Consider the following 12,500-nt stretch of genomic DNA (forward strand, 5'->3'; position numbering starts at 1 on the left):
TCGTTCGATCCTGAAAATGTAGAGAACCACAAGGGTTCACAACATTTGTGTTGTGAACCCTTCTGATTCTCTAAAGTCATGAACGACTACCGTCCAGAACTCATCTTCTGGTGCGGAGTGGCCAAGGTGGAATATCAGTCAACACCCACCACCAAACCTCCCCACCACACCTGCAACAACCACATCTTGCACCACAGCGTCAAAACCAACCACACACCCCTCGACAAACAATAACCTACTCCATCAGACACGCACACACAAACAGGCACCGAGATTCCCCCATCAACAGTGCCCTCACCCTCTACAACTCACTCCCTATCAACATCACAACCCAACCTCGTAGAATTTCTTTCCGAAATAATGCATCCAGTCTTCTTTTGAGCAGTACCTGGTCCTGCTCCGCGCATCCCCCTGGTTTCTGATATCTTGAACGTGCACTTAACTATCTCGATCACCCCTGCTAACGTTATTGCCCCCGCTTGTTTTCATGATCCATTGCTTCTTGCCTCCCCGATTAATTTCCATCTAGCTGTTTCTGGCTAGTACCAGTTCTACCACACTTATCAATCGTCCTTATTGGTCTCACGCCATTGTGGAATAAAGGAATAATAAATTGCTCCAAGCTCGTCGATGTGGGCTGTGACAAATGACACGGTCATCAGCTTAATGCTTTTTCGTGAGGCGGACGCTTGACCAGACAGCACACAACCGATCTCTGGGTTCCACACAGTCTCACTGTTGACTTCTTCCTTGCTGTGCAGTATCACCTTTCTCCTATTCTTAGGGAGAGACTCCAGCTGCCTCTCCGCCATTCCGATCGATGCCACCATGCCCTGCACCGACGCTGTGGGCCTGGGATCTGATCCTCCCACTGACTTCAAAGCCTCCTCGAACCGCTACTTGTCTGTAAGCTAAGTCTTCCACGCCTTGTCTGGCGTCCTTCCGAATGAGGAAAGCAAATCTCGCTTTGCTTCTTCATACTTCCTCCGTGTCATTAAAATTGTCGCTTCCCAGAGCGATTTTTCGAAAATTAGGTTGTCCACTCGAAGGGCACAGAAATCAGCTAGAAATTGAGGCAGAGCATTGTCGACGGGCCAAGCTTTAGTTTGTGACCCCCCCCCCCCCGCTTCTCTGCACTTTCAGCTAAGGTCGACGTCTTCATCAGAGTTCATCAGCACTCAACAATACGCTGAACAAGACGCGCGTTCAAATTCAGGTCAAGAAACTTCGTTTTCAGGCGATCCATGCCTCCAGGTGCCAGGCGATGAAGGCAAGCTAGCATTTTTCAAGTACACTGTAACTGTTGCGGCGACCTTGTCACGCGATTTGTATCATGTTTGTGCCTGTTCTTGTTTCAGTACAAAACGCTAGTTCCAGGCCCACGTTCCCGTGCTTTGTATGACTTGTTCTGGCCCACGTATGCATGACTGTACATGTACTTGTCAAGGCACGTGCATGCAGCATAGTTTGGCGCTCTTTTGTGAATGTGTTTTTTCTTCTCCCACGGCGGTGGGTTATTGCGGCTTTTCTTGGACACGAGTGTTTTTTTCAGTTTTTGTTGTTCTCTAGTATTATTCTGGAAAGAGCGATTACTACAGACTCCTTTGTCCTATGATGTGTGCCACCTGTAGAGGTGAGATCGGACTTGTGACCTGTGTTGATAAATCGAAAGACTAGCCATGCATGTCGAAAGACTAGGATTCCCAATCTCTCGATTTATCAACACAGGTCACAAGTCCGATCTCACCTCTACAGGTGGCACACATCATAGGACAAAGGAGTCTGTAGTAATCGCTCTTTCCAGAATAATACTAGAGAACAACAAAAACTGAAAAAAACACTCGTGTCCAAGAAGAGCCGCAATAACCCACCGCCGTGGGAGAAGAAAAAACACATTCGCAAAAGCGCGCCAAACTGTGCTGCATGCACGTGCCTTGACAAGTACATGTACAGTCATGCATACGTGGGCCAGAACAAGTCATACAAAGCACGGGAACGTGGGCCTGGAACTAGCGTTTTGTACTGAAACAAGAACAGGCACAAACATGATACAAATCGCGCGACAAGGTCACCGCGACAGTAACGACCTTCCAGCAGGACAGGGTAAGCAGTTCCGCACCTTCTTTCCTTGGCTAGAGCTTCGCTGATTTTGTTGGTGTTTTCAGACCTGCTACCTTCGCAGCAACATGCGCCACAAGTAGCGCATTTTAGGAATTTGAGAACACTTTGTTCTTACCATCGTCAACTTCAGCAATTCGTATTCAGGAGAGATACCAGCATTCTTATACCCGAGCTTGCAGTCTTGACAAATGCCCAGGCGAACGATGTGGGACGGCACGAACTCCAGAAAACGAAATGCGCTCTGGGGCGGAATAGTGCGGAGCGCTATGAATTCGCTTGATGCGGAAGAGAGCTCCCAGAAAGTTCGAGACCACCACGGCTTCAGTGACAAGTAGACATTACGCAGGAAGGGTCACACCAGTGTTCAAACACAGAAAACAACGATTCCGAAAGTCTGATTAAGACGAGCCAAGTCACAAATATTGCGATGTGCGAAGCGACAGTTTTAATGACGCGGGGGAAGTAGGTACTGCAGCCAATACAGTTCCTTTTCACCGTGCTACGCGATAGAGCGATACGCAATCGCATCAGCCATTCGTTTTCGTCGAACTCGTTCTTGACCCAGATGTCCTCGAACAGGTCGAGATAAAGCTCCAGTAGCTGCCTTCCTTCGTATGTCAGGACTTGCATTAAAGGCCTACGCCCACCGCTGTGGCTGGGAGCTTCCGCTGTACCTCCCATCGACCTCACACGCGCGGCGTCACCATCACCCCCATACGCCCTGGCGATGCGCTCATTCATCTCCTTGAGCTTTTCGTTTAACTCTGTGTGGAGCGCACCCTCTTGCCGCCTGGCTCTGCGCTCTTCGCACTGTCGGAGCCTCTTCTCCACGTATTCCATCAACCTATCGCCTTCAAATACATACCGAACTCCATTCGCGATAAAGCTGCCTTCCAAATTATGTAGTGGCTCTGCCATGCTCGCTTCGATCCTGGCGTGGTTGTCAAATGTTGTGAACTCTTCTGATTCTCCAAAAGTCAGGAGCAAACAACCACACGGCACGAGGACAACTATTTACTCTTTAGCAGTATATTTCACTAGAACAACTAATAACTAACACTAAAACCATCAGATAGTTATAGAGTATTATGTAAATGACAGCGTATATCAGAAAAGCATACACATCCAACATACAACTACAGCGCACACAGCAAATCGCACGTAGCACATGTATCGTGTACCACGTCGTAAACATCAGCGGTACGACAGAGTCGAAATACTATTGCATTGAAACGAACACAATGTCACAAGCGAGAAGGCCTTTCACACTTGAGAACTTGTGGTTTCATAACATATGCTAGTATGTCCACAAAACTCAGTTGTATGTTGCACCCGCAATGGGAGAAGATTCTGCCTTTCCTACCTGTAATATTTGGGGCTGGAAAAGGCCAAGCAATTAAGAAGTTCAGCTAAGTCTAATGAGGTTAGTTCAGCGCACCTTTGCAAAAGGTATTGGTCTGACTTCTTAGAATTGGGGTGGCTTCATTGTTTTTGTGTCTATTTGAGCATCCCGGGTCAATTAATATGTGAAGAAAACAGGGGAGAGGAAAAAGAGATAATTAAACATTTCAGACAGCCTGCTAGAAAGAGACTCAACATAACCAAATACACAAATAGCAAAACAGCTAAACCAGAAAAAATCGGACCCGTTGGAAAGTGGCCTTCATCAAACCTAGCATCGAAGCTTTCACATATACAAGAAAACTGAAGGCAGCAATATTCTTATTATTCACTGTCCAACTGGGGACATCGTGGTCATTTTTTGGTAAGTGGTCAGCATTAGGGCCATAATCATTTTCGGCAAGTAGAAGCTTCAGCTGATTGTTGGAGTCATGGTCATTCGCAAACCCGACGAACCAAATAATAAATTAATTATCTCTGCACCAATAAACATGTAAAAACAATGCTATACTGGCTCTCAACGTCTGTTTAGCACAACTCCATGTGCAACTCTGAAAGACTCTGACTCACGCTGCTACCTGGGGCTTCACAAGGTGTTTGTCGCGCTGGAAACAAAGCGTCTCTGTAAGTTTGTATCCCTGGTAATGGTTTGGCCTGGAGAGCAGTATATAAGTGGTGCTTTTCAGGCACAATCTTCCGCAGCCTACTCAAGCTCAACTGATGAGGGTTGAATTCCCCGAAACACTGTGTATTGAGCAGGGAGTGGTGCTTTCTTTCAGGTTTGCTGAGCGAAAGGTGCGACGTGCTCCTCGTGTACTCCGGATGGCAGTCGTGAGTCAGTCAAGTGTAAAGTTCGGCAAGAAGCGTATGCACCTCGTTGGAGCAACCAACTTTAAAAATAATTTTTGTAATGAAAAACAAGAAATTCCAGAATTTCTCATGACTATTGTCTTTGCAACATCGACACATGAAACAACCAGATAAATTGCGAGAATAATATTTCAAATAGCGTAGGAATTTAGCAGCTCGTGGTTACACATAGCATCATTTACACCAGTAGGATGAAGGTGCCTGAAGACGACGCCCTCATAGTCGCTGGTGATAGCTGACGTAGCACGTTTCCCCCCGGTCAGAGTGAAGCCGGACATTTCACTACTCGCACATGCGAGTCCATTTCTTCTGGCCAACCAAGCAGCTTCCCTGGGTGGCCCACAACTTCACGTTTGAACTGCGATTGTTTGCTGATGGACGATTTGGTGTCAACTTCCTCGGTTATGCATCCGGTACGAAGCCGAGTTTGCGCGTCATCAGCTCTTCGGGTTTAAAAAATTTGGGCTGTTATTCAACGGAGTTTTGAGAACATGTTTTGTAATTCAGTCTACGAAATAGATCCATCCCTCCGATGGTTGTTTCTGATGTAAACATGGGTTTGCAAGGGAACCGGTGAAAGGGAAGAGGATTTTTGATATCGAAAATTAGTCTGCCATCCACAAGCATAATTATGGTGTCCAGTATTGCACCAAAGAAAAACTTCTGCGTCCCTTTAATGCGATAAATGGGTCTTCTTTATACCAGTTTGCTCTCCAGGTGGAAGCGCCGTAGAATCTGTCCGGGTTTCAAAGTATGAAGTTTTTGATGTAGGATTTTATAATGCTATGGTGTTATGATGTTGGATTGTCTGAAACCAAAGAAGATTCACGGAAGATAGCATTATTCCAAAGAAGCGTAACTCAACGACTTGACAGGTTGCTGGATTAGCAAGGATAACAGGGAGGATATCCCTGAACCTATGGATAGCCTTCAAAATCGCTGCTAACCTGTTGAAAAATATAATAAGACCACACCGCTTTTTAGCTATGTTCCGCGTCCCCCGCGCGCATGTATTTCACAGCCGGAGTTAAAAAACTGGAACAAACTTTTTTTGTTGAAAATGCAATACAAGTTGATTGCAAACCCAGAAAACCGGAAAATGTAACTCAAAAGAAGAAAAAACGGAACATGATTGTTTAATACACGCAACTATTATGTTATTATTACAGAGCCCAGTGTAATGGTGGAGGTGACTCAACATTAACTATTATGTTGGCATTAATTTTGTTCTATCTTATTTTCGCACTAAATTATTATTTTTGGCTACCGTTCTGCTTTCATTTCGCGTGGATATTTTTCTCAGTACGAGGACAGTCGTATGACACGTGGAACAAATTTATCCCATGACTGTACAGGTCGTCCCCCGTTAATACGAGTCCGGTTAGTACATATACCCCGTTAGTACATAAGAAATCTCAAGTCCCGGACGAAACGTGGTCACTTCCATACAAATTTTGTCGGTTGGTACATAATTCGTTAGTACATAAACCCCGTTAGTACATAACATTTCTACGTACCCGAATGTCATCTACCTCAATACAGACAATAGTACGTAGTTGCTGGTCTTTTGGCCTTCCAGTGGAGGCACATCGTGTTCTAGTTTCTACTTGTGCAAGTTAGTTTTGGACGCAATTAGCTCAGAAATCAGAGCGCACATCACAAACCAACAAAGCTCTGACTGCACAGGCGCGGCTGGGCATGTATCATGTAAACTGTAGAATCTTCGCTAACTGTGACCGTTATAACATAATTTTTATGTTATATCGGGGAATCAAGAATATCTCGCTGCCTAGTCGTGGTAGCAAGAAATACTCAGACACGTTTAAAAAAGTGAAATATTCCGGTACACAAACATGTTATGTACACTTTCGTTTAGTACATAAACCCCGTTAATACATAACATTTGTCAAGTCCCAGAGATTATGTATTAACGAGGGACGACCTGTTCTCAGCTCACACACATGTACATGTACATGACTGTGTATGTAATAAGCTGGGCCGCAGGTCACACAATCATCATGCCACCTGTGTTTGGACCACAAGCATAGCAGAGGGGATACACTCATGTATTCATGTACATGTCAATGTGCATGAACAGAGCCGCATCGCTTCACTGTACACAAATGCAATGCACGTACACTGTTTTTTTGGATGGCTTTTTTATTTTTTCCGCCCTCCCTCATTGATTTCATCGAATAAGGTGACGCGAAACAAAGAAAAAAACCCGGCGCGGACTAAAACTAATACTAATAATAATTTTCCAAAGTGGTCGGAGGTGGATAATACTTTAAAACGAAGGTAAGTTTTGGGTTGCAAGTATCCACGCAAACATACACCCAGTCATAATAAGGCAATTGTCAAAAGTATCCGAACGTTTTCGGTCCCTTCTCATCAAGGATTTTACAGGGAATGGCTCAAGTTGGAAAGACTAAAACTTATACAGCGTAAAGATAATGAGATAACAACACTCGTGACAAGGTGGAAAATTATCAAGTTCAGGCGAGGCAATGTTGTTCGTCTACGCTGTGGCGTAACCCGTTTGTTGGACACTAAATAATGTTATTTTCGGTTTTTTTGAGGGGTGTGCAAGTATCAAGGTTCCCTTCAGATAATTATACGCGGGCTTTGCGTAGTCAATCTTCACACCAAAAAAGAACCTACCTGTCACTAAAACGCAGGACTCTAAGTAGAGATCTTCAGTCGAGGCCAGCGTTGAACTAACCACTAAGCTATGGTGTAGTTATCATTGCAGCAGAGAACATTCACCATGATGGCACTTGTTTGTGGACGTATTCGCCTGTGTTGTGCGATTGCGGGCGACATATGTGTGAGTTTGAGTGTGTGTGTGTGTGTGTATGTGTGTGTGTGTGTGTGCGTGTGTGTGTACGAGTGTGGGGCGACATAATTTATTATGTGGGAGTTTGTGCGTGCGTGTGTGTGTGTGTCCGTGTGTGTGTGTCCATGTGTGTGTGCCCGTGTGTGTGTGCATGTGTGTGTGTGTGTGTGTGTGCTTGCATGTGTGTGTTTATATGTCAGAGTTTGTGTGTTATGTGTGTGTGTGTGTGTGTGCGTGTGTGTGTGTCCGTGTATGTGAGCATTGTGTGTGAGTGCGTGTGTGTGTGCGCGTGCGTATGTGCGTGTGTGCGTGTGTGTGTGTGTGTGTGCACGTGCATGCTTGAGTGTGTGTGTGTGTTTGTGTGTGTGTGTGTGTGTGTGTGTGTGTGTTAAACATTTGGGCATGTATGTGCATGAATGTGTGCACGCATGAATGCGCACATGCATGCATGTACTTGAACAGGCAAAGATCAACCTCCTGCAGGGTTTGAATCTTGGGGAACCAGGTACAATAACGTGTATCTCGGTAAGAGCATCATTCTTCACCTTCATATGCACAATATTGACTCTGAAACAGTGTATACACGATTTGCTCATCAAGTTTGCTTTTCATGGTTGAACCTTTCTTTGAATAGAGCAAAGAAATGAATGATCCGCGATCAGTTGAAATTCATTCCCAGGAGATCGAAAATTGTACTGCTGGGCCACAAACCATTTAATTAGCCCATATTACTCCATTGCCACGTGCAGGGATACATATCTTGAGGAGGGGATGAAGTGTTTCACGCGGCATCGTGCAGTTGCATGGGGATTTCGCAATGGCGATCACTTGCAGCTTTTATACCAGGGAGGCAGAAAGAGAGTTTTTTGTTTTGTTTTTGTGGTGTAGAGTAGAAGAAAAAATCACATCGGAACGATTTATGAAGCAACTATCTACGCTTTCAACAAGATAATAAGCAGTCAGAATGTGCGATAACAGGGCACAAAACTGACAGGCTACTGAGACATTTGTCTATACAGCAAGTTTTGAAGTCTGCAGTGCCGGCCCTTGTCTCACACCAGGAATTCGCTGATGACATCTTCCTATACTGCTCTCACTCTGAACCCAGACTAGTGTGTTAGGAGTTGTCAGCGGCCATCACTAGGGTAGCAGATTGGCTAGACGATATTTTGGATTTTGGATTGGATTTTTATTTATAGTGGTGACTATAACAGACAATTGCCTAATAACAATAGACCCACTCGAGGGAAAGATGCAAAAAGATATGAATAGTTAATATAATAGACTACCGGTATTGGACTGCTACTGAATGCGCAGAAAACCCAGGTGCTCTTCAAGCCAAGCCCAGATGTGCAGCCAGTATAACCGGTCAGGTACACTGCCGACAGCCGTGGACAAGCTTACGCCATCACCACCTCTGCCAAGGACCTTGGAGTGACCATTAACGAGGATCTCTCTTGGGCTCCCGATGTCAGTCATCTCATAGCCAGCAATCGCATGTCATCACGTACATTGAAATCAACATAATTTTGCGAATCGACCTTTTTTTCAGGATCACTTTTCAACGAGGACGAAGCAAAGTCGGCCGAACGAAGCCTAGAGGAAGAAAAACACCCTCTCCACTTCACCATCACGATACTGACATACATGCGAGATGAAACAAGTAAAAATCCACAAGAAAACTGTACGGCCATCATCGCGCTGACTTTGGTCTGACTTTGGTCTGAGAATTTCTATCACGATCAAAAATGTACGAGGAGCACTCAAAAATAAGGCAGAGACGTACCTTTATCGCTCTCTACTCCTTTTTCAAGGCACAACAGTTGACTCTCCACTTTCAAACCAGGAACCAGACATACCAGTGGTTCTTTTCAGCTGCTCCATGAGCGCAGGAAATGTTCACCAAGGGGCGCAGAGCAGCATCCATTCCAGAAAAAGAGCTAAAATACGAGCGAGACTGCATGACTGAGTACATGAGTACATGTATGAGTATATGCAGAAATTAGTCAATTTCAGCGTTTCTGCTCCAAACAGCAACTAGCTTTGAATAGAAACAAGGATTACACCAAAGGATCAAACAACAACCATTTTCTGCAGTTTTTTTGCAGATGGCTTCCTTGTGCTTGGCCCAGCACGCCAAAAATCACACCTCGGAGGAGTACAAAAATTACAACTCCCAGATGTCCTCGATTGCTGGCCATGTTCCAAGAGAACACTGTGCTATTGGTCAGCTTTGGCGGCATGGACGTTGTCTGAGCTTGAAGGCCAGGCGAATTTGTATCTTTCAATGATCCAGTCACAATTAGTATTATTGTTCCAACTGCTTCCTATCCAGCATATCCAAGACCGTTCTTGATCAAGTCTGCAAACTCTCCAAGAGGGGTCTGCGGGCAACCCTCAAACAGCATAATCTCGTGCCCACAGCCCCTCTTTTATCCCTGCTTGGTGTCCCCAGCCTACTGCAACTGCTAAATTAAAAGCTTCTGGTCCTGCCTCCACCACGCAGCCAGCCCCCTGCTTCAAGTGATGTTCACACCCACCGCTCTAGTTGGCGTCCCCAGCAAAATCCGGGCAACTCGAGGGCAGCAGTCCAATCTGCTACGTGTGCCTTTTCTCCTCGGTCCCTTTGGGAGCCGTTCCATCCGGTTCGCGGCAAGTGTCCGGTGGAATGCTCTTCCCGTTCGCGTCAGAACTGAGGGTGAAAAGCGGACTTTCCGGGCTCTCACACGTGTACTAGATCTAGAGGCGATTGCAGCAGAGCAATAACTCGATCAGCTACTCTCACATACTGATCGGTTCTTTCTCGATCTCTCTCTCTACCTCTCTCTCTTCTCTACCTCCCTCTCTCTCTCCCCCTCCCCCCCCTCTCTTTCTCTTAAACACTCCCCCCTCTCTCCCACACTCTCCCTCTCTCTCTCTCTCTCTCTCTCTCTCTCTCTCTCTCTCTCTCTCTCTCTCTCTCTCTCTCTCTCTCTCTCTCTCTCTCTCTCTCTCTCTCTCTCTCTCTCTCTCTATCTATCTATCTATCTCTCTCTCTTTCTCTCTCTTTCTCTCTCCCTCTCCTTCTCTCTCTCTCCTTCTCTCTCTCTCTCTCTCGCTCTCTCTCACTCACTCACTCACTCTCTCTATTTACCTACCTATCTTCCTATCTCTCTATCTATCTATCTATCTATCTATCTATCTCTCCCTCTCTTTCTCATTTTCTCTCTCTCCCTCTCTCCCTCACTCTCTCTCTCTCTCTCTCTCTCTCTCTCCCTCTCCCTCTCTCTCTCTTTCTCTCTCTCTCTCTCCCTCTCTCCCTCTTCCTCTCACTCTCACTCATTTTCTCTCTTTCTTCGTGTGTTCTCTCTGTCATAATTATTATATCTACGACCCAAGCACGACCCAAGCTTGATTTTTCACCCTTCAGCAATCATCTACTTCTATGTTCATAATCATCAATCATCTTACCCATCAGTTTTCATACATTATTGCATGCTCTGTGTCCATACTCCATAAATTCACGCTCCATGTCTTGTGATTCAATCATTTTTATCCGCTTTCATACTTGGTCCGCGTCAGCGATATTGTCGCTTATCTTTCAGCTTTGTTTATACATTGCCAATGCTCACTTGGCAGCCCATTTCCTCCTCAATATTGCTGACACGGACCAAGTAATTATAACCTTATGCATGATTTTAATCATTTTATACATACATTTTCATTCACTCTTCATCATTTTGTCGGAACTAGGTCTCCGGACCTGGTGAGAAGGCAGAAATGCCTGTTCACTTGATGAAGTAAAATAAAATAAACAAACAAACAAACATTCAGCGGCCTAAGACCACGCTCTAACACATCTCCCGTCCTTCCTACCGAACTGTTCCGTCCCTGTGGACTCACCAGTGCAGCACAGAGAAATTGAGGCCGAACTTGATAACAATGAAGAATAAACTTTCAAAAACCCAATTTTAACCAGGCCTGAATGTACCTTGCCAGATTGCTCAAACTGACTAGTCAGCCTAATCATTGAGAAGAACATTGATCTATCCGACGGTTTACCGTGCGACAAATAATTTTCGAAATAAATAAAAGTTACTACTTGGTCCGCGTCAGCAATATTGTCGCTCATCTTTTGACAATTTGAACTTAGACTTTGAACATCAACGCGTGTACGTGAAGTGATAAAACTTGGTACGATAGACGGTTAGGCTGTCATCACACCATGGTACAAAGCGCTGCGTCTACGTCCACGTAAGGAGTTTTTGGTCGGTTGTCATGATGATCCGTATACGGGGTGAAAACGGGAGCAGAGGAAACGGGAGACGTAGACGTGGTATGGAGAGGGGGGGTATACGACTTTTTGTATGAACGTGCGTATCTCCCCCAGCCTTTTTCCGAGCGACCCTGTACTTCGATGTACGCGGGTTCAAATTTCTCCAAAAACCTGACTGCGTGTACGCGTCAAGAACTGTGCTTGTCTGATGACACGACCATCCGTTTTGGTTTTTTCACCATAGACGTAGACGTAAACGGGAGTCGGAGAACGTGGTGTGATGACGGCCTTAGGCATAGAATGACAACTAGCTATGAGGAATTTATTGTCCAAGGAAGGGTTCATACTTTTTTCGGTCCTCCTCGTCGCTGCTCTCGGCGCTGGTGAAAATATTTTTGTTCGGGATCGACTCTCTTGCTTTTGGAAGCTCATCTCTCTTCCTCTCCGCTGCCTGGCTATTTTCTAAAGAGAAGTCGATTGTGACGGTCGCCTTCTCTATATGGCTTAGCATGGGCAGAACGGCAGCCTGTGTGGTTCAAATCAGACGCCGTTCTTTACAAGATTTTATTTTGAACGACGACGACGACGCGTATAGTACTGCAAATCTCCTCGACGCGCTGGATACTCCTAGCGTTGAGCTGGAGTTAGGGGAGCTGTGATCTCAGCTTGACGGGCGATCCCTGAGATGAGCGATCTCGCCCGTTCAACACAATGGAGCTGATTCCGAGTAGCCGATTACTTTGTTGTGTGCTCTTGCCTGCACAGCGTAACACGATAATCTATTTTGATGCGGCGCTGTACCAATCAAAATCACCCGCTAGTCGTTCACGAAATCCACTCGAACTCTAGCTAGACCTTTCAAGCACTAGTAATGTATCTAACTAACCAAATAAGGGAGGAAATGGGCTGCCAAGTGAGCATTGGCAATGTATAAACAAAGCTGAAAGATAAGCGACAATATCGCTGACGGGGACCAAGTAGTAGTAGTAGTTATTAGCTCTATACAATGTGATGAAT

At 45.4% G+C, this 12,500-nt stretch overlaps 1 protein-coding gene across 1 annotated transcript in view; it reads left to right on the plus strand.

Moving 5' to 3' along the window:
* The window catches only part of LOC135828525 (uncharacterized), an 82,635-nt gene that overhangs the window by 21,672 nt on the left and 48,463 nt on the right, over positions 1-12,500 (plus strand). The window contains exon 7 of the mRNA XM_065340967.1: positions 7,691-7,753. Within this exon, the coding sequence (XP_065197039.1) occupies positions 7,691-7,753 (63 nt within the window). The remainder of the gene's footprint in view (positions 1-7,690; positions 7,754-12,500) is intronic.

The sequence above is a fragment of the Sycon ciliatum genome, chromosome 12, assembly GCF_964019385.1.
Source record: "Sycon ciliatum chromosome 12, ocSycCili1.1, whole genome shotgun sequence".
Taxonomy (NCBI): domain Eukaryota; kingdom Metazoa; phylum Porifera; class Calcarea; order Leucosolenida; family Sycettidae; genus Sycon; species Sycon ciliatum.